This window comes from Heliconius melpomene, chromosome 4, assembly GCF_056956725.1.
Source record: "Heliconius melpomene rosina isolate 202511_hmr_F chromosome 4, ASM5695672v1, whole genome shotgun sequence".
Lineage (NCBI taxonomy): Eukaryota > Metazoa > Arthropoda > Insecta > Lepidoptera > Nymphalidae > Heliconius > Heliconius melpomene.
The window spans coordinates 2,203,934-2,229,602 of NC_140392.1; the positions used below are offsets into that span (position 1 = coordinate 2,203,934).

The 25,669-nt window shown below is 32.3% G+C and overlaps 2 protein-coding genes across 5 annotated transcripts in view; one reads left to right on the top strand and one right to left on the bottom strand.

The window, feature by feature from the left end:
* The first annotated feature begins 664 nt into the window (after positions 1-664).
* On the top strand, positions 665-2,870 carry LOC146539401 (uncharacterized). Of its 3 annotated transcripts, none has more exons than XM_085208179.1 (3): positions 665-912; positions 1,275-1,487; positions 1,985-2,870. In XM_085208179.1, exons 2-3 carry the CDS (start codon positions 1,279-1,281, stop codon positions 2,481-2,483), a joined length of 708 nt encoding a protein of 235 aa, XP_085064305.1. In that variant the 5' UTR covers positions 665-912; positions 1,275-1,278; the 3' UTR covers positions 2,484-2,870. The 3 variants fall into 3 exon arrangements, with proteins under 3 accessions (XP_085064305.1, XP_085064303.1, XP_085064304.1); XM_085208177.1 differs by having other exon boundaries at positions 675-829; XM_085208178.1 differs by lacking the exon at positions 665-912 and adding an exon at positions 936-1,092.
* Positions 2,871-3,973: 1,103 nt separating this feature from the next.
* Positions 3,974-25,669, bottom strand: part of LOC146539402 (protein fem-1 homolog CG6966) — a 70,274-nt gene continuing 48,578 nt past the window's right edge. Inside the window, exons 2-11 of one of the 2 annotated variants that reach the window (XM_085208175.1) lie at positions 23,538-23,746; positions 15,644-15,803; positions 12,815-13,015; positions 12,055-12,273; positions 11,463-11,655; positions 10,946-11,112; positions 9,636-9,854; positions 8,818-9,080; positions 8,254-8,466; positions 3,974-7,763 (exon numbers count right to left, since the gene is read on the bottom strand). In XM_085208175.1, coding sequence (XP_085064301.1) covers positions 7,515-7,763; positions 8,254-8,466; positions 8,818-9,080; positions 9,636-9,854; positions 10,946-11,112; positions 11,463-11,655; positions 12,055-12,273; positions 12,815-13,015; positions 15,644-15,803; positions 23,538-23,663 — 2,010 coding nt within the window. In that variant the 5' untranslated portion in view covers positions 23,664-23,746 and the 3' untranslated portion in view covers positions 3,974-7,514. The remainder of the gene's footprint in view (positions 7,764-8,253; positions 8,467-8,817; positions 9,081-9,635; positions 9,855-10,945; positions 11,113-11,462; positions 11,656-12,054; positions 12,274-12,814; positions 13,016-15,643; positions 15,804-23,537; positions 23,747-25,669) is intronic. The other variant, XM_085208176.1, reaches the window with a different exon arrangement.

The following is a 25,669-nucleotide window of genomic DNA, read 5'->3' on the forward strand; positions in this document are numbered from 1 at the left end:
TAAATAATTTATGTACTTTGCAATGTCAATGTCAACTTTTCAATTGGACATCGGCATTATTGCCATATCATAAGACAATGCTTCTAACACTGTTTCCATAGACTCATATCTAATAACGAATGGCCGGTATCTACCTTTAGCAATTTGTTAAATTATACATATACCGACAAACAAAAGATTTATATGTGTTACACGATTAAACACCTAATGTTAACTTTAACATTAGCAGATTGTTAAATATAGATAACTTATAAAGATCGGCCGTAAAAGTAAAACCATTGCGTAGCGCAATTACAAATCGGTACCAAATTATTGTTCTATATTTATGTTTGTTTTCTTATCCAAAATAAATTGACAAATTTCATCCCTTTTGTGCAGTTGCAAACATGAAACGTAGATATAAACGAATTTATCAAATAATTTGATATTAATTTCATTGAAATCTGCTTAAATTAGTCGTCGTAGCATTTTTAATTATGGTGAGTCGCCAACTAAGTTGCCAACGTTAAAAACTAAAAAGTAACATAATGCTAATTTTCTCTCTATTAAATTTTATTCACTACTTTTTAATAATTTAATTAAACTCTCTCTCTCTACGTGACTTTTAGAAATACATTACACAATCATATACAATAAACTATCTGAGATTAATTGTGAATGCATCCAAATAATCTTAACTTTTACTGGGTATTTCCCTTCTTGTAAAACTTTTATTATGTTTATTACAGTCATTGTCATTGTCTACAAAAACTTGTGAGTGTCTAGTTCGAGCTATTGTTTCGAAACGCCAAAATAAAAGAACCATACCATAAAGCTATTGTATTTTAAGGTAATATTATTTTAATGTTCATTTTGTTGCTACTAAAAACTGGAGCCACAACAATATATAAGTATTTTAGTCTTCACTGTTGAGTACGTACTTAAATTATGCTTCGTAGTACTTTTGATATGTTTTAAGAATCTTTGCAATAAAAAACTGTAGACGTATGTGTAATAGTATACGCAGTAGTGATTGGAGTAATGTATTTGTGATAAGATAAAAGCAGAGTGTACTACTAAAACTTAATACTTAGGCTAATATTTGACAACCAGGTTTTTTTATTTTTATAATATATTTTATATTATGTCTTGAGCATAAGTGCCTTGTAATTCTTTGCCCTGTAATTCTTCCTTGGTTGACTCGAGTAGAATCTATAATTCATATTAATTTGTTATATGATATTAATTTCATAGTACCTAAGTTAATTATGACACATTAAGAGTTTTGTTTTCAGAACAATGAAAAAATTTGAGTTTTCATCAAAAGACAAAGAACTTCCAATATTTTCTGGAAAAATATTCTATGATGTATATAAAGATTCAGAATTTTTGAGACACAGTGATAATATTAAGACTATATTATCAAAGGGGTATGAATTAAGACAATCTCTAAAGGATGTAAAACCTGGTGAAGTAATTGCACTTAAAGAAATGGAGCTGGAAAACAAGTTAGTCACTCAGTAAAAATATTGATTTATTATTTACTTAATTTGTAGACAGATTGCATGTTAGCAGCAATACTCAATTCTAGACATTGTCTCGTTACTAGAACAAAGAAATGCAAATAAATCATTCCCCGAGTGTGAATTGAAATCCTGTTACAAAGTAAAGTTAAGTTACATATATTATTATATTTTTGAATGTGAATTAAATTTTTTTTGTTATTATATAATTGAGTTTTGGTATTTCCATAGTTGCAAGACAGCATCTGACTGTATGTCCAATGTTTGTGGGTTCGATGCCCACTAGTGGGGATCAATAATTATATTATTATTATTTCACTGCTCTACAAAATGTCTTGAAAATCAAGCAGAAAGTGGAGAATAAAGTATCTTATCTACCTGACCTTGTCATGTCGGTGTGAAAGTGAAAAATGACAAATGTTGGTTTACATTAATGAAAAATACTTATAAATTATATTATAATAACCAATATAATATTCCAGAACACCCTTGCTAGTGAAAAAAACTGGCCCAAATGTTTTAATTGAGAACTTTGAATTCACTGCAAATCGACTTGCTGGTTTAGTAGCGGCCTACGCTTTTGAGAACCGCCACAGATTTCCCACTTTGCAATCATCCGAAGCCCTCGCATTGGGACTCACTTGGAATAATGAAAATGAACAAAGATGTAAATTATTTCTATCAGCAGTGACTGGAACAGAACATTTTTATGAACAATTCTTATATTGGCCCTTAGTTTGTGCCATAAGAAAATTTCAGCTCAAGAAAATGCCTATAGAACCAGTGGTTAAAATAGCTAAAGTGAAAAATCCAGAAGGTGTTCAAATTGCTAAAGTAATGATGAGAAATTTGGAAACAGTGAAAGTCATGTGGAGTTTATTCCCTGGATCTAAGACGGAAGATTTGCAACAATTACTGCACACCGCACCCCAACAGCTAAAACTCATTTTCTTTGGCAATGAAAATATGAAAAAAAAATGAAAAAGAAGCATTCATTTTTCAATAAACTTATAAATCGTTTCTTGTCTGTTCAGTTAAAATATTTTTTTTTCAAAAATGTATAGGAATTATATTAACCTATTGTCTTACTAGTAATTTCTATGAAGAGAAAATTTGAAATTGGCTGAATATGACATTTAAAAATGAAAAAAAATTGAAATTGTGATCATTATTATATTAAATGAAAACATTTCAAATAAAAAAAATACTTTTATAAAATATGTAATAGCGTATACTAATCTTTTATATAAATATCGAAATATTCGATATACAAATGTTTTCTTTTATACATATAAAAGTTACTTTTAATACAATCATTTTATTATACTATATTTTTTGACATTTACTAGTTAATAAATGATTAGCACATATGTTCTTGTTTTATTTATTGCCTAATAACGTTTAGCATTTACGTTGTATTTTCTGGGTGTGCGATAAACAAATAGTGTGTTTATTCTCTTTTGCGTCGTGCCTGATCAATACGGCGTACCTATCTGAAATGTTAAAACATTCGTTTCTCTTGAGTGGCGGAACTCAACGCCGCGCTTTACATTGTGACCCAAGCAAGGAAATGGAAATTATAATAATTCCCCAAGTGAGAATTGAACATATAACAGTTGCGTTTACAGGCCCACACCTCGCCACGATGGCCTCTTAGTGTTAATTATTATAATTATTTTTTGTTTATAATTAGAGCGAGGAATTGATAGACGTGATCATATGCCACTTTAATTTAATAATTATTATAATGAAACTGTTTTGCTACAGTAGATGGCATACGACCACGGCTATAATAAGCATATTATACGTGTACGTTGTTTATTTAATAGTCAGCAATTTTTGATTAATTCGTACATAACAAATACAGCGGAGACTATTTTCTTGTATCGTAGGTACTTTTTAGAGCGTGTTTTATTTAGTAGTATACTTTCTTATTATTTAACTTATTTATTTTATTTTGAATTTATGTGAATTCGTGTTATTGGTCCAATTATGATACCTAACTAACTTAGTAGTGATTTTATAAATTCTTGCAATTATCGGGTGATTGGTGCAAGCAAATCCGTCAACAACAGCTAATAATGTTTACATATTTGAAATGTGCTATGAAAGCTCTTTCATTTGATACCCCACACGACACCGTTAAGAATTTTTATTTTTTTAGTTTTTACTTTAAGTCCTCTAGGACTAGGGAGAGGGACCTTCTAGGGAGCTTTAACTCATCTAGAGGGAGCTTTAGTTATTAGTTATTTAACGTCACGTCATGTAACCCATAACCAGCGGACGATCGAAAGTTTTTGATTTTATTGGCCTTTTCATTCCAAAGGCTTCTAATGTCAATTCATTTGTCTAATTATAATAACAAGTTTAAAAGTTACGAGGGAACAGATGAACATCCATACCCACATACATACAGTTCAAAGTCATAACCCTCCTTTTCCTTTGCCGTAGTCGGATAAAAAAAGCCCATGTATTTTAAAGCAAATTTATTAATTTCAAAAATACCTACAATAATTAATAATCACGCTGTACTACATTTATCACTATGAGAATACACAACTAACTTGTGAAAATTACAAAACTATAACTAACACTCGCGACTTCAACTTCAATATACATTTAATTTCTTTATAATAAATCAAATAAAATAATTAATTTTGTCGTTATCATAATATACACAGAAATTTCATTTAATATTAATTCGTATAAACTACCTACTTATACTATTTTTACACTGACAATCCTCATTCACACCGTACTAGTGGGAACCTGTCGACAATAAGCATAAAGGGGCCATTCATTAATTATAATACGGACAATGAGTTGTGGCAGTCTTGATGTTAGGCTTTCTGAACGTTTGCGCATTGTTCACTCGGGAAGACGATTCAATAAACAATGGGGAAGATAATAATTAAAAATACTAAAATTTCCTAAAATCAAATTTGCACCGCCGTCGCCGCCGCCGTATTTGCTATAGCAAACTTCAGGGCGGTCACGAGTCGTCGACCGTACTGTAAGGTCACAACACAATTAAGAGAGAGAGAGTTCCTCAATTCCGTGACATTACATTTCAAAGTATTAGATTTTGAAATTTATGTAAGTCAAAATAATTTCTGATCTGCTGTTTTAATTTAACAACTGCTGGTTGATTGGTTTTGGGGGAGGAGAGGGTCTAACAATCTTTTTTTTTTACATTTTGAAAGTGTTATCTCGCGCTTAATCAGTAAAAATTTTACTATTTATATTGACCAATTATAATAAATTAATTTACGAATGGCCCCTCATACAAAATGTATGGAAATAAAAATGCACAGTAAAAAATCCGTACGGTGTGACGGACACTTTGTTACGGCCATATTGAATAAAATTTACGTAAAATAATAGACTAGTTATCGTCGTAAAAAAATAAAGGCTTAGGTCACTGAAATATTATTAAAATATTATTATTACATATAATATTTAGTAGGTTCAAATCCTGCTAAGTTCAAATTATAATAGGATTACGTAATATTGTTAATTTGGACTTAGCGGTATTTACGTACGTACGTAGAAAACGACAGTGATAGGTAATACCAAAAAAACATTAAAAACTAGTCATAACCAAACCTACCCATGCACTTGAAAAAATAAAAAAAAAATAGTACAAAAAGACACTAGACCATAAATATATTGAACACGAATGACTTACAAAAAAATTAAAAGTATGAAAATCAATTGCGTTTTACAATGATTGAGCTCTTGGAAATTGAGCTGAAAATCTTATTATTTTTTTTATACAACAGTGAATACTAACAAGTGGCACTATACTACCGACAAACATATTATCCAACCATTATCATTTTAACATTCAAATACACATTATAAAATATTTTTTTTTTCATTTATTAATATATTAAGTGGTATTACAAAAAAATAAATATTGAAATTTACAATAAATTCGTTAAAAGGCGAGACTAAATGAAATTACTAAAACTTATTGTATTTCGACGAAAATATATCTTTTATAAAGATCTTTAGACATTTTTAATAACCATAATTAATGCTATACATTTATTAAACTACGCTAGCTGCACTACAAAATATCCAAAAAAAAAAAACACAGTACAAAAGATATTTAATACCAATCTTAATGTGTACAGAATCTCTAAAACAAATAAAAAATAATAATAGCAGTAGTTTATACCTTTGAATCATTATAATTAAACAAAATTTTAACTTTTTTTATTAGTAATCTATATCAACAGGAGCCTGTCGTAACGCAAGGGCACAAGCCTACGACTGTGAACGCGACAGGTTGTGGGTTCGATTCCCACTCGACAAAAAGGCCTTATTGGATACAAAGTGTCTCAGCACGAGGTTCCTAGCTTCCGCCTTTTACCTTGCGTGGGAAGCTAATAAAAAAATCTATACACAAAACAATCACCGAATTTAAAAATACAATAATATATACAACAATAGAATTCTATATAATCTATATAATTATGTACATGAATCCAAAAAGCTCAAATAATAAATAAACATATGTAATAGAATTTTAAAATATAAATAAAAAAATAGTAATAATATATTTTTTTATATCACATCGAATTTTTATCTACAAGTGTTGAAATGAAATTATTTAAATTACTATGGCTAGTGTTTCTGTATTACAACCTTAGAATGAAAGTGACGTAATGAAAATGACATTAAGCATTTTGTGACCAAAAAGTGACAAAATTACATCCAATTTATCTGTTCAGTTCTTAATTTTTGGCGCTTCGAGCGTGCCAGTTGAAGCTTGAGCACCAATCACTTCGCCAATGTCACGTTGTATGGAGAACACACGAAGAAGATTGTCATCAAATTTACTAAATAAAAGTGACATAAAATTTATGACAATGAAAGTGGACATAAGATTTTTGGGTTATTTCTCTTTCATTCTGAGGATGTTATATTAATACGTAAATATGCCAATATCAAGTTACATAATAAATATTTTTACAAATTAAATAAGATTTTCAAATATATTCATTCTACTTATTTCTTTCACAAATGTCGCATATTTTTTGTATACAAAAGCGCGATTTTTCTAGCAAAATATATAAACGACCATGAAACTGAAACATAGATAGCGCACTTTATATATTTATGTATTGAAATAATTTAATTACCACTAACATACACTTCGTTCTTTCATTTGGACCTTGCTCTTTATGTCAATTGTATAAATTATCATAATAAAAAAAACATTTTTTGTCAATTTTAAACTCAATATGTAATTCGGTGTTGTCATATTACAAATCTACATATAGGTATAATAATCAAAACTAAAGTATTTAACATTTATAGTATATTAACGATTTTCGTTATTAAATGCACACATCAAAAGCTAATACAAAATGGCGTTTACATTTATAGGTTAGGTTTGACTCAGTTTTTACGTATTAAAATATTGATATACAATATACATAGAGACCTTTAATTAACTATATATACAAATACAGTGTAAACTCCATATAACGTTATTATATTAAACTTCAATGCGTCGAAATCACTCAACTTTGGTTGCCATAGCTAAAAACGACAACAATGTCATTATTTATAATTTTTCATTTTATGTAATTTTTATTAAAAACAAAACAGGACTTTCTAAGTTGCCAAAATTAATACCAACTATAACTTTTTACATTCTTTTGCTTATTATTTTGTTGTGTTATTATCTGGTTTATAATTTATCTGAACATGTTTCACCTCTCACCTTCAGGGTCCATCATCAGACCAGCTCTATGCTTCCATATTATTATGTTGGCACCTAAGTTTAAATGTCACGTTGGTCAAATCAAGTCATGGTAAAGTAAGTCAAATTTAGTTTCTTACATAGTGACAACGTTACAGTCAACTTAATAAAAGCGTGATAAAAACAAATATAGGGCGAAATTATATTGATTTTGGAATTTTCAACACAGCCAGTGTCATTATATTGAGCACACACTGCATAGATATAAACATATATAAAAAAACTAGTTAAAAAAATCAATGCGTAATAATAGTAGAATGCAAGCAGTGCGGCACAACATGTCTATACGGCAATCTATAATTTTTGACTGTTCTCGCTGCTAAGCATTTTAGAGTGGTATATTTTAATGGATTTACTATGGATGTTATGTTTTGTTGGTTAGTTTTAAGTATTTCTTCGGGGGTTTCGCCCTCGTAGTTCACTGTGTCTATGTGGGCGCCGTGGGAGAGGAGCTCGCGGACTACTTCTGCGGGACACGGGTTCAACTGGAATGAGGGTAATATGCAAATTAGTTATATGATAAATGTCATTTATCAAATATGTTATTCATTTTATTTAAATTCATTATGTAATATTATAAAAAAAATGTAAGCAAATGCATAAATAATGTAACAAGACCTATGTTTTTTTAACCTTGTTGGTTTCATTCTCACTCAAGGGAATTAATTATTTTTATTAATATTTTTATTTTTTGGCTCTGGCACCAAGGAAACAGCCCGAATTTAAGATCCGAACACGCAATGCATCAAAAAATTCGACGGAAAGTGTGGAACGCAGTGTCTCAATACTAGGTTCTCTCTGCTGTGTACAGTGTGAAGCAAAAAAAAAGACTTCTTATTGCTCAGAAAGAAATCGATCAGAAAACATACACACTTACACTTAACACACTCTCACGCCCACATACACACACACTTTTACTCCTATACTCACAAGTGTGAGTAGTACCTAGGGCACACCCCCTCATCCTGCACCCACCTTACACACAAGATGCAGAGGAGTGTTCCCGTCCGCGTCACGCGCGTCGGGCGGCGCTCCGAGACGCAGCATGAGCGCCACGAGCGCGGGACACGCGTCCCCCGCCGCACCCCCCACACCGCCCGCCGGACCCGCGCCTGGCGATCCCGCCCCGCGCCCACGTCCTACTTCTGAGGAGCACGCTATGTGAAGTGCAGAGCGGCCTTGACGGACCTGGAGATAGATAATATTTTGTTAGCGAACTCATGTAAAAAACTATAAAGTAGGTGAAAAATACTATAAAAGTGGTGGAAATGTGTCAATCGGGTGACGCCCGCCCGGTGACGCTGTCAAGACCAGTCTGGCCGGTTTTTGACTTGACCTGGGTCAACAGCAATAAAATCCATTCGAAAAAGAAATCAAACGGGGGCAGTTGCTTGTAGGCAACGGCCTTTATCTAAAGGAAACTCATATGATTGTTATTAGGAGATATAATATATTTAAATTCTTTTTTCCCCTAATTCACTTAAGACCAATTAGTAAAAATATAAATTCAGTACAACCAAAAAAAGAACCTACACTAACCTTAATATCCAATTTAACCAAGGCGTAAACAGCCTTATGTATCTCTCTTGTAACCTCTTGCGTACATTCGGGCGTATCTAATAATCTCGCTAGTAACGCGGCCAAATGCAGAGAGATCACCAACACGCGTTGTAGAGTGGAGAGTGTGTGCTCTCTGTCTATCACTTTGGATGTCAGGAGTTCCATTCCTCTATTGATTTCGGAGAGAGCTTTACGGAATACTGGATCGATGTCCTCGAATGTGACTGGTGGTACTATGCGACCTGAAATTGTAATGTTTAAAATTAAATATTTTTATAATACTATTTTTATAATATTATTTATAGGACCCTGATTATGACCTGTACAACACAACCTCTTTTAAATAAATACTAAAAGTAACTAACAAACATAAATGCCATAAGATTACATTTTTATTATGGGTGTTCCATTAATGTATAGATTATAAAAAATATATAATCAAGATAATTACAAATCTGTATAACTCAGGACTGGATAAGCTAAGTCATTCCACAGATGTATGGTGCGCGGGAGGAAGTTCCTAAGTAAGAGGAACCCCACAGTAGTAGAGTGCCATGGAGGATATTTAAGTTTGTGACGTACTGTGCGAAAAGTCGGTGACAGGTACCAGATCAAAGAGTTCCCCAGAATATTCCCTATTAGAGAACGCACAGCGAGAAGACGTCTCTATGAAAAAGCCAAAGAGTCAACCGTTACACAGATTATTAGGTCCCAAATTATGTTGTATGCGATCGAATGTTTCAAGCTGATAGTGAGGAGCGACAGCGACCCTCATCCGCGTATATATATACAATCACCTCTGAGCGGAGGCCGCGCCCTCTCAGCCAACATATACGCGAACAGCTCCGCGAAGCTGTAGAGGCTGGAGTGCGTGAGCGGCGACAGCGGCGGCAGCACGGCGCGCTGCATGTCGAGCGCGTGGTGCCACAGCTGGCGGCAGCGCGCGAAGCGGCCCGCGTCCGCGTACACCGCGCCGCGGTAGCGCACGTAGTACGACGTGTCAGGATGCGCCGGACCTGCAAGTTGGTGGGTTCACGTTTGTATCACATGTATAGTGCTGGGAAATGTAGTGTTAAGACGCTGAACTTTCCGAGACACTGCGTGTTGGGTGACGGAACTCAAAGGTTACTCTTGATTTTCGGAGCAGTTACATTTGAGCAGATGGAGTTACTGCCAAGATGATCAAATATAGTATGGATCAAAAGCATGAGGAGCATGATACTCGAGGACACCCATATCAAATTTCTAATAATATGATCTTAAGCATCAGTGCTATATTTAATACATCTAAAAATATAATCTTCTCTTTTAAAATATATCAAGCGGAGAACGTAATTGATTATCCTAACAAGTGAGTGGATACAGTGACTATCTTATTATATGAAGTGTGAAGTGTGAAGCTAAAAAATATACATTCTTTTAATATTATTCTAACAATCACTATAATTTTTAACACGACTTAATTTCAAATAATAAAAGTTATTAGCATATTTTAAATACTAATTCGTATCATGCTTCGTTTAACAGACTCAATTTAAATGTGAAAGTATGAAAATTTCTAACATATTTCATTAAAAATAAAATACTTTCATACAAAAATATAAAAAATTAATCTAACTATATTCAAATGCGCTTAGGTAGTTCAAATATTTCACCAGATTGCTTGAAAATCAGTCTATCGAAGCAAATTCAAAATAACCTATAAGAAAATACTTAGACTTAGAAAAAGTTAATTCAGAAAGTTCCGCGGCGTTGAGTTCTGCCACTCACCGAATGGCTACGAACACAGGGGAAAGTGGGAAACGGAAGAGACTAAATGAGAGCGGAATGTCTTACAAAATATTTATGTTGTTGTGGAATATTTTAAATATTTTAATAATTAGTTGTATATCAAAATATTTAAAATGTGTTTTTATAATTTACTTATTAATTTATGTAATCGATTGAAGTAAACTGACCATAATAATTACGTTCTAGTAGTACTCTCATCAATAAAAATGGCTATAACGGTATTTGAAGGACTGGAACAGCCAATCCAAAGGTCAGTTCCTAACTCATATAAAAACGTTTAAAATATCAAAATAACTTATAGGTAAGTTAAGGTTACCTAATATCCTTTCGCGTATGACGAGGGCCTGCATCCTCATCGCGTCGGGGTCGGCGAGCAGTTCCTCCAGTTGTTGCGAGTTGGTTGGTTCCACTGCGTAGTCGTATGCTTCTATGCGCGGTATGTCTTTGGGCTTTGGTATCGGCTCGCTGTCGTCTGGTGGGAATCTGCAATTGTTTGTATTTTAAATGATTTAACTGTTCATTCGATCCTTATACAAGGAAAAATGATTTAGAATATTTTTTTAGCTTCAAGCTGTATTCCGTTTGTTTCCGTCCGTTGTCTGGCCACCCCTCTAGAGACAACGGATCGCCAAATGTTACGGTAAAATTATTTAGTAATATGAAGAAAGTTACCGATTAAGAAACGAAAGATTACTAAAGTGAACCAAATACCAGAACCAATTAGGAATGACCTTTTTAGAAAATATAACAAAGTGTTCTCAACAGAACGGAGTGTCTTAACACTTTAACCGCCCAAATACCAAACCCTCTATTCCCCAGTAAAACCAACTCACCTATCATCCATCGCTCGTTTCCACAACGCCAGAGCACCCACCATGTCTCTTCTCTTGTCCACATAAGTTGCACCAAGCAGTTCTAGAGCGTCGATCCTTTGTTGGCGCGATACGAGACCGTTCTCGGTGCTTATTAAGTGTTCTACAATATGGGTGTGGCCTGTCACTGATGCGGCTAGTAGGGGTGTCATACCTGAAAAGTAATTTGTATTTGTTTGGTTCATTGTAGATTTCTATGGTAATGTTTATAGTTTAGATATATATAGGAATTTAAAGAGTAGATTCAAGTTTTTTATAGGTTCTAATTTCCTATAATGAACTTTTTAGGAGTCATCCAGGTAGAGGTTTTAAGTTGAAAAACCGAACAATGACATAATATTGGGAAAGACTTAGTTGTCATTTAAAACGATACAATGGCTATAATTGATCAAATTTAGAAACAATTCACAATTCCCGACCAAATTAGAGTGGCGGCTAACAGAGCAGGAAAAAGAAAATACATCCCTTAATTGTGATAAAACCCATAACCATCAAATTCACAAGTAGATCAACATTAAAAAAACAATAAAAACCAATATCCAGACCAACCCACCATAAGAATCCACATCCATAGTGGCACCATGCCCTAAAAGCATTTTAAGTATATGCAGCGACCCGCTCTCGGCGCAGTCGTGGAGCGCCGTGTTGCCTTTCACACTCTTCCTATTGACGTCGGCGTTTAACGACAGCAAGTATTTGGCTATGTGTATGTGGCCCTTGTAACAGGCTATCATGAGGCAAGTGTGGCCGTGACGATTCGCTATTTCTATATCTGTAACAAATATGAATAATTAAATTTGTTAACTTTCTGTAATAAACTAATTTTTATACGATATTTTCTGGATTTTGTTAGTTGGGATGAGAAAACCTGCTGACGCATGTCTTTGTTCTTCATTTAGCACTAATAAAAAATGCTAGTAGGGTTTGGAAAGTATCGAATCTTGCATAAATATAAATAATCCATTCACAACAAGACGTTGTGCTCTAAATGCATCCGATGGTAACTCTAATATAAATTCCGTATTTGTCTATATCTTAAATGATATACATATAACCTTTACGTGATATTCTTATTGCGTGATCTCATGAATACTTCATAATTGTTACGAGTTCAATTCTCAGAAGTTAACATAGAGCATGATCGACGAGTCGTGGCCATTTTGAAGCTAGCTCAGATGGCTGAGCGTGCGCAATTTGATTTTAGGATTCTTTGATCATTCGCTTCCAAAATGAACAAGACACATCGACCCCTACTGTATCTATCTAAAAAAACTAAAATACAAATAATCCAAAATACCAAAAACACCACTAACCCGCGCCATTTTCAACTAGGAACTTAACAATATCGTAGTGTCCATCAAAGCAGGCCGCCCTTAGCGGCGTGCTGTGGGTCCTGGTGGTGGAGTTGACGTTGGCGCCGGCGCGCACCAGCAGCCTCACCAGCGGCAGGTGCCCGGCGGCCGCGGCGCACCACAGTGGGGGCGCGCCTTCTATTGTTTCACCGTCGAATGTTACTGGAGAATAAGATTGAGATATGTTTATTTGCTATAGTATTTTAAGTCATTTTACTAGACACTAGGTGGCATCGAATTAGTGAGTAAGTAAGTAAAATATATCGCACTCTTAGAATTATAGTGACCTTTTAAAATATTAAGTTTCAATGTTTCAAATAAAAAAATTGTACAGTTTTTTGTACAAAAATGAGGCTTACAAAATCATTTTAGATGATACAGTAGTAAATGTTTTTTTAAAAATTAATTGTTGATTTATTTATTTATATATATTTTTTTCTTTCCCAAAATCATGGTAATTTTTTGATTAGGTCACTATAATTTTAAAAATGCTATATATTTTGCCGCCACTCATAAGGTGGCGAATATTAAGGCTACTATAATGTTTATTACATAAATAATACACAAGATCTGTTTAAGCCTCACCCTAAAATTGTTTTTTTTTTCGCTATCACACTGTACGCACATATAGCAGCGTAGGCATAGGGAACCTGGGGACCTAATGTTAAGGCACTTCCATTAGCCACTATCTGCCGAATTCTGGACACATTTCGTATTGAGGAAATGAAAATATTAAATATTTCATCTAGTGGGAATGAAACTCACAATCATTCGCGTTTACAGTCGCTTGCCCTGCGGTACGACCGATTGATTTTGAATACATAAGAATAATAGTTATATAAATGAACTACAACCAATTACAATAATAATATTCACAATTTATTTAAACTAAAACAATATTTATATTATATAATAATAAAACGATAATATCGAACAAAAGTATAAAAATATATTTTCATAAGCAAAGGTAAATAAATATACGTTTTACACGCGAGGTACAATGGCGTACGGCCAAACGATTGACGCAATAGGAGAGTCAATGCGGAGGTAAGAACAATAAAACTTATGTTCTTGAGAAAAATATATTGTTTTCTCATATTATTATCATTTCAGAATAATTATTGGAATATTTTTATATTTTCTAGATAATGATAACAGCCAAGACGGACCATTCTTTATTCCATTTGAGTGACGGAGCTTAACGTCGCATTTTATCTAACTATAGCGTTTAAACAGTTCCGTTCCATACTTTCCGTCGAATTCTTGAGGCATTGTGTGCTGAGTGGCGAAACTCAACGACACGCGCTTTGCCACGTTACCAGATTTTGAAATGAAAATACTATATTTCATATCCTCAGAATGGAAATCGAACCCAGAACCGTCGCGCTTACAGTCGCACCCTCGTGCAATGTTTGTGGAAATGAAAATAAGAATAAATAAAATATTCCCGACTCACACCCAGAACAGTCGCTTTTCCAGTCAAATTGGTGCTACGTGGCTACTATTTATATAACCAGTTTTCTCAATAATAGGTAAAATTCCTCTCGTTTTATCAATAATAGGTAATACCTTGAGATTGAAGAATATTGAGTGATTGAGTGTGCAATAAAAAAAAACCATGTATTTGATGACTGTTATATTGCAAGAAGAAATAGCGAAAAGTATTTCCCCATGAGTCAGTTCTGATGAAAGGTTACTATAACAAGATAATTGGTATATTGAAACAAAGCTTTGTATCTTTTTTATCACAACGGACGGTAAACGTATAAGTAAAGTAATAAAGTTACTCAAACTCTCTGTAAAAGTCTCCGCTCGCTATTGCGCTTGGTCTAGAATAGTTAAGACAATTGAATAGTATTCAAGATTGGGCAGTACGCATAATATCATGAAGCCGTCGTGCCTCAGCGACACAACGCCAGACTATGAACGACTGTTTTTCAACTCCTATTCGGGAGAAAGAATCACTTTTTATTTCCTCGCACTGGTAACAAGACAAAACGAGGAGTTGAACATGGAATACCTCGAAATTTTAAAGGTGTATGGGGAGACTGGACTGTCTTAATAGTGTTAAGCTAGCTATATTTAAAACAAATATTGACTAATATTTATATTACTTCATATGAAATGATCGATTTCTAAGACGGAAATCGCGTAATTATAGATTGTAAAAACACAGCTTAAAGTATTAATCAGTTTACATAATAAAGCCCGGTTTTCACTGCAAAAGGGAAACGGACTCCCTTTAAACACAATAGCTTTATATTTTCAACAACAAGTCAAGAACTAAGAAGGATATCATCAGAACTCATTCTTCTCTCGGTCCTTTCCGCCCGACTATCTACATATTGAAGGAAACACACGTATGCAGTTCACTCTTGCGAGTTCAACGGGTTACGGGTTAACGGGTCCGCTCCGCTCGTGAGAAACGGATTTAATGGCTGTTGTCACTCTATCAAGTGTAATAGAAAATCAAAATTATAGGTATAGGTAACTAACTAGCTTATACACATGACTTCACCCGCGTGGTCATATGGAAATAACTAAGATTTGTGTAAGACACATTCTAAGTACCCGAGGCAACATTACTGAAGGTAACAGTGGGTTATATCGAAATTATTAATAAAAAATTGACAAAGTAATGTAATATAGCATATACCTAATAGCCTTTTTAAAAGATTACAGATGTAATGATGCAAAACTCAAATTCCACGATTCCTCCTAAGTGATTAAGCTAAATCATTAAAATTGATCCTTGCAAAAGAGTAAAAAGAAAAAACAATATATCCCTACCTGAGCCAGGCTGCTCAATATCCGCTTTACACCTCTCGATGAGGTATTCAGCAACATCGTAGTGACCGTTCCTGCAGGCTATCACCAGGGGCGTGGCGCCTGTCGTTTTAGCACCTACCAACATGCTTAGCTCGTCCGAGCGCCAACTGTGCAGGTACATCTGTAACAAGAGGATTTTAATGTTAACATTTTGTCTGAGATGTTGTGATGGTGTAGAGGCACAAGCGTGTAACTGTAATGGGAACTGGTGTGGGGGTCAATTCCCACTGTACAATAAATTTATATTATCATTTTCTCGCTGTGGTAACGAGATAAAAAGCGTCATGAGTTCCACCACTCCACACGCAATGTCTTCCGGTTTCGGCGGAAAGTGGGAAACGGTAGTGTCTTAATGAGAAACGGAGTGTCTTAACACTAGGTACTTAGGTTTCCTATCTGGATGAATGCGTTAAGTTAATAACAACAACTTATATATAAACATAATTAATTATAATCAAACCATATCGTAATGAAATTCTGGTTAAATTTACTGTCTAACACAAAACACAATACATTCACTGCGGTTTATGTACATACAATACGATACGAACTTATTAAGAAATAGTGCATTTACTAATTACTTATATTAAATTTTATACTTATCAAAAGTATAAGTATGAAATTTAAGCCTTATTTTTTTTATATTAAAAACGAAAATATTCGTGGATTACAGAGTACGTGCGACCTCTGAGAACTGCCTGAATAAAATCCCAATCCCAGCCCAAGTTAAATTTTCATTTACATAATCATTTTAACATAAACTAGTCTGAAATTCATAAAAAATATGTATATAAAAATATTTTATTTAATTATAAAACATAATTAATTTAAAATATATTCCAAGAAACAATTAACGTCATCAACAATGAATCAACCAGAGGAATCAACGAGAGGCAACTCGTGGCGCTGGGGCACAAGCGTACAATTGTAAACACGACAGGTTTTGGGTTCGATTCCCAGTCAAGGAAATATTTTTAAATAGAAATATTTCAAGATTTAAAGGTTGTTTTATACTTTAGCTACTCTAAGCCTCATCACATGTATCATTTATCGAAGATGTAAGTTTTGCGTCTGAATAAATCTATGTAATATATGCGAATAAAATTTAAAATAATTATCATACTTTGTATCACTAGTCTATTCTCTATCTCTCATTATCTCTCTCTCTCTATCTATCATTACTAAAACCTATAACTATACTCTTCCCGAAACTTCTACCGCGTGTGAAATGCACCCATATTATATTAATTTTTCAAAATTATTATCAGAATTCAGCGAAATGGGTAACAGGAGTATCTAAATCGGAATTGAGTATCTTACCACTAGATTACCAGGTTCCATCTGCCTACCCTGCTATGTGCGGAGAATACAGCGATAAATTGAAAAAAATATTTGCCAAAAAAGACTATTTTCCTTTCTCACTCTACAAGCAAAATTTTCCCCAAATTACAAAAGAAAGAAAAAAAGATATCGAATTCGAATGTATTTCTGCGAAAAGATACGCATATATTCATGATGACGTAACAAATTACAAAACATCTTAATATTAAAAAGACAACAGTATCCGGTGGCGTCTACGCGTGACCTGGTTACAGCACCTTGACCCTACCAGGTTTACTGTAACTCCTGTAACTAATGTGCAGTAAGGCGCATTATTAACTAAAAAATATATATATGGTAGATATAATTAGGCATATACATATTATTAGATTTTTGATATATAAAATTTTCATGAATTACGTATAAAAAATTATAGCTAACGCAGAAAAAAATATTCTATTATTCAATATTAGGCTATCCAAAAAAAAAACTATTAAAATAACCCCAACCGGGATTACTGTTAACAATCAGTTTATGTGCATTATATAGACATCCAAACGGTAGTGTCGAGTCAAATTCCAAATAAAATTTAAATTATTTTAAATTACAGATCTATTTTCATAATGAATGCTTAATATGCCTCTAAAGGTTATCTCCTACAGCAGTAAATTTAAAAACGAGTTCACACTTCCCTTCTCGTATTTAAATAAATAAATTCAATCTTTGTTTACAAACACGAAACGAATCGTTTTGCGAAACATTTAGTGCAATACCTATACATGCCAACGTGAATAACTTGTTGAGTTTGTAATATTTAATTATAAATAGTCTGCACATTCGTTGGTTTTATTATTTTTTTAGTACAATAACACGCTCTGCCCTGCACATAGCAGGGTAGGCAGTGTAAATCTGAGGAACCTAGTGTTAAAACACTCTGTTTCCCTTTAAAACACTACCGTTCGAAGTTCCACGACGCGTTTTGCCTCAATACTAGAGCGAAGAAGTTAAAATGAAAATATTTCATTTGCCAAAATGGGAATCGAATCCACAACTTGTCGCTTTTACAGTAGCATGCATGCACGGCTAGCCTTAATTTTTATCATTTATATTATTTTATGCATATATAATATTTATGTTAGAATACATAAAAAACTATAGAAAGACGTCAGAGTAATATGTCATAGGACAAAAATCTCGAAATATATAAAGTTTTATAAAAAAAAGTATTAATAAAAAAAAGTATTAATAAAAAAAAGTAATATCTCGAGTACTGGATTCTATTAATAGTACTGCTTTTTATGTTACTTTACAAGTGCTTATATTAATTAAACAAAAAATATGTAAATTCTATTTTATTTTTACTTCAAAAATATAATTAATCTGTTCCTATATGGCATATAAGAAAAGCGAATAAATACTTCGAATATGTAGACTGTATAGTAAAACAAAATTCATAGATATTTCAGCATTTAAATTTCAAAGTCAAAGTCAAAGTCAAAATATCTTTATTCCATAAAAATGCTTAACATTCACTTGGACATGTCATAAAAGATAAAAAAAAAAAAAAATGGAAAACAAAATAACCAAAAAAAATGTGCAATTTTGACTTGAAAAAAGCCCGTTCAAATGGTTGAGCTCATGAGAAGATACAGGCAAAGAAACTCATGGCCACTCTTTTTAAATGCCAACATTTGTTATAAATCACAATTAACAATTTTAACTTAGAAATAGAGCAACTCATTTCCAAACATCTTTATCGCGAACATAATCTTTAACAGAGTAATAAGCTTTTTGGCAGAGCCTGTGCTTTACCACTTTTTTAAATTTGTTCAGTGATAAATTAACCACGTCGTTTGGAAGTTTGTTATAAAAGTGTATACTTTGACCTACGAATGAGTGAGACACTTTATGGAGCCTAGAGAAGGGCACAGCAAGCTTATTTTTATTTCTTAAATTATATTGATGGAGGTCACTGTTTTTATTAAATTTATTAATATTCTTATGCACATATACTAAGTTGTCGTAAATATATTGGGAGTGTAGTGTGAGGATGTTAAAGTCTTTAAATTTATTCCTTAGTGACTCCCGTGGACCCATTTAAAATACTTAAAAAAAAAATTAAACAACAAATGTTTTTTCTTAAATAGTTCCTCCACTCTATTTAGGCAAGTAAGATAAATGGACAAGTCATACGTGTAAAAGTGAAATCCAGGCATAAGTAATAACGGCAGTTTGGCAAGTGCTGTCGTAACGCTTGCCTCATCGCGGTCCAACCTATAGACACTGATTGGTCGAACAATAACAATCAAGTGTGTGGATTAGTTTTATATAGAATTTAATGTTATATTGGAATGGAGAAGAAGAGAATGTATGTTGGCCCGTATTTATAAACCGCTCTCAAATCTGAGATTGATCTTGAAATGCCGTTTTTATTCAAATATTATGTGTATGAATGAAAACAATATCTCGAGATCGATCTCCGAATTGAGATCGACTTATAAATAAGAACCGACGTTTTCTTATATCAGTTTTACAAATAAGTACTATGAGTAAAAAAAGTCGAAGTAAGTTATTTATTTACATAGAAATTAAAAATATTAAATATATTTTATTATAATTAGAATTATTACTATATTTTGATTTTTGTTTCTAAGCAACATTTATCTATGAACGAGTGAAGATTCCACCGACTAATGACAATCGTCAATCGTGCAGTACTTCCGCATTCCACATGCATTAAGAAGTTATTAACTGTAAATATTTTATTGTAATTATTGTAAGCGGCTCTAAATATTTCTAAAGTAATAAGCATATAGATTTGTTTTGATTAGAGATCAAAGGAGATCCGTACATAATTTTAAAATAATTCAGTTTAAGAATTCTATTTTTCTTATAAATCCACTAAGCGAAAAAGTAGATTATCAGTTTCTTTATAAGAAATATAATTACTAAAATAATTAACAAAAAAACAATGTAAAGTTGAAAATATTACGTAATGTAGTATTTTTTTACTAGTAAATAATTATTACAAAGAATTGTAAAATATAAGAAAAATAAGTAAAATAAAATGGAAATAAATCTTGTCACAAACATCTTACAATCGTCGTTGATGAGGACAAACAAACATCTTCAATTGACATGAGAAACATAAATCTGAAGAGTTGGAACTTGTTGGAATTGTCAGTTGAATATTTACATAAATAATTATACATTAAAATTGTTTGAATTTAAATAATCGTCGTATTTTCCTTTAGCGTCACGCTGCACGGCACACATAGCAGGACAGGCAGAAGGAACCTGGGAACCTAGTGTTAAGATGCCCCGTTCACCGCATTTTGAAATTGTTTATTTTTTTAAACAAAGATTTGAAAATAAATAAATAGTAACATAGGCTTTATAAAAACTTTAATTTTAATTAAATGGATCCACAACAGATAGACCAGAGCCCCCTTTCATCCCGCTAAGCACCCCTTTTCAAACGAGAGAACTTAGAAAAAAATATCGACAAACTTACCAAGAGGCTATAACTTTCAAAATAAAAATATACATTTCCTAACAATAGCGAAACAATACTAACCGTTAGGACGGAAGGCACCGTACCCACTTTCTAGGCCGTGACATAACGGCAGCAAAACCTCTAATCGACCGACAAACTATCATCGATACTGTTGACGCGAATCATTCGATTAACCCGATTTTTATAATAGAATTTTGCCTGTACTTTTGGTGATGACGTTTATGTTATATAAATCGAAAGTTGTTTTTTATTTTGTTTATGAATCACTTGCATTATGTGGGTTGAGAAGAACAAAAAATATTATTAAAGCAAAAGTATGACAAAGTTTACTATTCAATCCAAAACTACTATAGATCCAATAATACCACAAGGACAATAATAAATGTGGAAACAATTGCTGTTGATGTTTACCGAGGAAGCTAATGATGGTTTAAACAACTGTTGAGTTTCCTGCCGGTTCTTCTCAACAGAACTGCCTTCCGAGCCGGTGGCAGTTTTCTGTGGGACTGACACTACTGACATTTTATGCAGCTGGACGATTCATAAATGCTTGTAATGACCTGAGATTAAACAAAGAATATGCATTTTGATTTTGAAAGAACACAGTGAGTCATTCCTTACTTTCCTTTGTCACTGGCCGTTAAATATTACGTGTTACAGAACCAGACCCCGCGCCTCCTGTCGTCTAACCAAAAGATACATATTTGGGGATATGAGTTCAAGCTATATTTAAGACCTCCATCACTGCGTTCAGTTACGCGTATTCCAAATGCACCACTATAGCAATTTGTGGAAAAATAAATGATTATAACAAAATTTGTCTAAATATGAAAAGGAAAGTCCTGACTTAATTTTTTTTTATATATTTGTAGATGCAATCACTGAATCATAGACCCAGATTCAAAAAATATCTAAAAAAGTTAAATATGTGCCAAAGCTTCTGAATTAGTAAATAAATTACACTTTTTGTTCTAGTAAAATGAATGCTAATTTTAGTAAAAATATTTCATATAATAACTCATAATTATATAAGGTAGGTATTAAAATACGAAAAAATTATAAAGTAAAATTACGATCTGCGATTATGTCGTGTATTTTAATACCTTAAAAAACATTGAAATGTTTATGTTTAATTACAAAAAAAAAACAAGTGGTAATAAATAAGTGGTATTATTTAAAAATCATAAAGGAATTTAAGAACATTACTTTAAAATAACTCTATACTGATCTCCTGTGTATTTGCCTGAACACGAGAATTAAAACCTTGAATTAAACATTACTTTGGGAATACTTGTTTTCTTTAGCTTTCTTTAAACAAATGACAGATTGCTCAAAGGCAAAAAAAAAATCTAAATACTAAAAAAAATGACTACTCACAAAAATGATATCCTCAGCAGGACTATACCAACTTATAAGCACCGACGTTCCTTAGAAACTAAAGTGAGGAACAATATTAAATTACAATTAATCGTCAAAGACAATGCGCCCTCGGGAACTGTTTCACAATACTTATATTGTCACGAACTGGAGTGTTGTTTCACAAAGGCGATGGTGCATTTTCGAAACTGGGTCGGTTCAATGTCGATGAAAAAGAAAAATTATGAGTCGCTTTTTGCGTTTAACTTATAATATGAATTATGGAAATGTATGACATACATACATACATATTATTACATTTATAAGACAACTGGATATATTTTAATATAATAAAAGCAGGAATTAATAATTATATTTTTTTTAATATTGTTAGGGTTTACTAAAAATAATTCTGTTAATTGGGCCAGCCGTGGCACAGGGACACAAGCATGTAAACGCGACAGGTTGTGGGTTCGATACCCACTCGAGAAAAAAATAATATTTTAATTTTTTCCCTGGTAAGAAAGCAAAGCGCGGCGTTCCCCCCACTTTACATGCAATACCTCCAGAAAGTGAAGAGCGGAAGCATTTTAATGGGACCGAATGTTTTAAAACTAGGTTCTCAGGTTCCCTCTGCCTACCCTGTTATATCATACAACATGAAGCTAAAAAAAAACTTTAAAAGCTATCAAAGTTTATACGTCGTAAAATAATTATTTATCAATTGCACAACAAACCTTAAGTTAAAAAAAATACAAACAACATTCTTATATAAAAATATACAAAAAAACAATTTATATAACAAAAAAAATATTCAGGATATTGCGATAGTGAGCGACACACATATATCAACTTTAGGAGCAATCGATGTGAATGGACCAAACAGATGACGTATGTACCGGCCTTTAAAATGTAAATGGAATCTCAGAAAAAAAAATGAAAATCCTGCTTACGTATACTAAGTACGTGTAGGAAAAAGGAAGATATTAAGTAAAGGCTATAAAAAGAATATTGAAATTAATAAAACCAGCTTCACGCTATATCCCGTATACAGCAGGGTAGACGGAAGGAACCAAGTGGTCAGACACTCCTTTCCCCAGTTGCCACCGTGGCCATTAGTTAAATGAGAAGAAACTACTTAACATTCCACGGATTCACCGTACAGGTGTGCCAGTCTTATCACTAGGTTCCCAGGTTCCCTCTGCCTACCGTGCTATATGCGTGGTACAGCGTCAAGCTAAAAAAGAGTTCCCGCTTGGGTTTTCCGGGTGGGAGAACAAAACGGAGCATTCACGAAACATAAGCTTTTTGAATAGCATTTAAATTTAAACTAAGTACGAATAAAATCGTAAACTTGGAACGTAAATATTTAATTGACTATAAAAATATGGGCAACTCTATTCTACAGAACAATGCTTAATATCTATTTATATATAAAAAAACAATACAATTTTTTGTATAAAATAATCATAAATTGTTATTGTTATTTGTTTAATTGTTATTGTCATTTAATTAATTGAATAGTAATATTTTCTCTGTAAGTGCAACGATCGTGGGTTCAATTCCCATTCGAGGAACTCACTCTCCTCTACACACTCCTCTGCTAACAAGACTAACACTAAGTTCCAATCTCATCCACCTAATGTTCACAAAATCAATTACCTTCTTAAGCCTCCGTATAAGTCTCCGTTGTCTCCTCAACAGCGTCTTCCCGCAGTGTCGCAATCTCTCTATCCACTGACACCTCATTGGCACTAAATCCATCAGGTCCCATACGCAAACTGACATTTTCACATCACAATTTACTTATGCTCGAAGCACGATAAACACTTGTTATTTAATTTTTATTATATGAATATTATATTAGGGTCCTATGGAAAATAACAATTATTTTTTATTTTTTTAATGATTCTTATTTTTTTGGTGTGCGTCTGATATATAAATACATAATTATTTTATTACAACTGAATTACGTCATATTGCTTCTTTATTTTGAAAATACGAATAAAATATATATTTCTACTACTTATATCGAATCAAAAGGTTTACGCACCACTGCTTCCATGACCTATGGAAACACGACGATGATAACGTGTCATATTTCTCGTTGTCAAAAAATATTCTATTACATATTAAAATGTCACTTTCGTCACGTCTGTATGTATGTATAAAACATTTCAGTTAACATTTATAAGTAGTTACTAATGAATTAATTTTAAATTATCAATGATTATTAATTACAATTAATAGTAATTAATAATTGGCAAATTTTATGAGTTGTTAACTATACCCATAATCTGTACATTATAAAGTGCATATAACGTACAGATTTAATATCAGTTAAGAGTTAATTGGAGTCCCTTTGTTCAGATATAAATAATTTACAAGCAAAATAATATAAATAAAAAATATATATATATATAAAAATATTTTGAACAGCTTTTTGTATTTGTTATAACGAAACTTTACGTCATCGTCTCAGTCACGTTCTGGCCGCAGTTTCTTGCTGCATAAAGAAAAATACCTTCTCTTTATTGATTTACGTCAATGTTATACATTTTATTTATGCAAAAAATATACTTTTAAAATAATACATACATATAAATAATATAACGAATACCAAATGTATAGCACATTATAAATAACTCGATAAATAAGATTATATCTGCATACTTATACTGAATAGCAAAAAGAAAATATCATTTTGCATGTAAATAAATAAGTAATAAATAATAAAAACATGTAATTTAAATTTCAAAAATAATAAGCGGGACTCAACGCCAAGCTTTTACTTCAACACCAGAGCGAAGAAGTGAAAATAATAAATATTTCATTTCCCCAAGTGGGAATCGAACCCACAATCTGTGGCATTCACACTTGTGCCACTGCACCGCGACTGGCCTCAATAATGATGGAATAAGTAATATTTTTTATGAATTATTAAATAAACTCTTATATGTAAGTAAATGGTAAGGTAAACTAATAGGTATGTATATAATTACATAAAAAAAAATCTTTCGTTACTGAGTGACCGACAGGCAACGCAAAGTCGAAATTTAAAAAGTTTATATTTGGTATATAGGCCGATTAGGGAATTAAGAGGAGCCAGTTTTTCTCGAAATTCTGGTGGTATCTGCAAAAATCGAGATTTTACATTCCATTTCTAAATAAGAGTGTATAGGTAATAAGCAAAGGTGGTATACAAAAATATTTATATTATAATTACGTCCGAAGGAAATAGATATATCCGAAAAATAATTTTTAATAAATAAATTAAGCAAACTCTGTGAGAATATAAATAACTACTCATTTTTCGAAGTAGGTATACGCTCATTTAATATTAGACACTCATTATCATATTATATATAATGATTATATAAGGATTTTTGTTTATAATTATGTATTTATATATGAAGTTAGAGAAAGTGGTTATACAGGTAAGTAAAAAAATTAAGATGAAAGATAAGTATACAAAACATATATACTTATGTATAGTATAACCCTATACTATACATAAGTATATATGTATAGTATAGGGTTATATTTTGTATTTTAGACATTATTATATAACTTTAATATGCAAATTTATTAATATGTAAAAAAATCGTGGTTTTAAAGGAATGTTATCTTTCATCACTAACCAAATTAAAATAATTATATAAATAATTCAATAAATTTTATAACAACTATCTAAGAAATAATAATAACGTGAATATTATATCTATATATAATTAAATAATATACATTTCCCACACAAAGATTAAAATAAAAGGATTTTATTCTAGACGGAAGTG

What these genes read in the sequence shown, in the direction of transcription:
- LOC146539401 (XM_085208179.1), top strand. Translation starts at nt 1,279, where the DNA reads ATGAAAAAATTTGAGTTTTCATCAAAAGACAAAGAACTTCCAATATTT. An exon ending in GAAATGGAGCTGGAAAACAA is followed by an intron (nt 1,488 to 1,984) that starts GTTAGTCACTCA and finishes ATAATATTCCAG; the next exon opens with AACACCCTTGCTAGTGAAAA.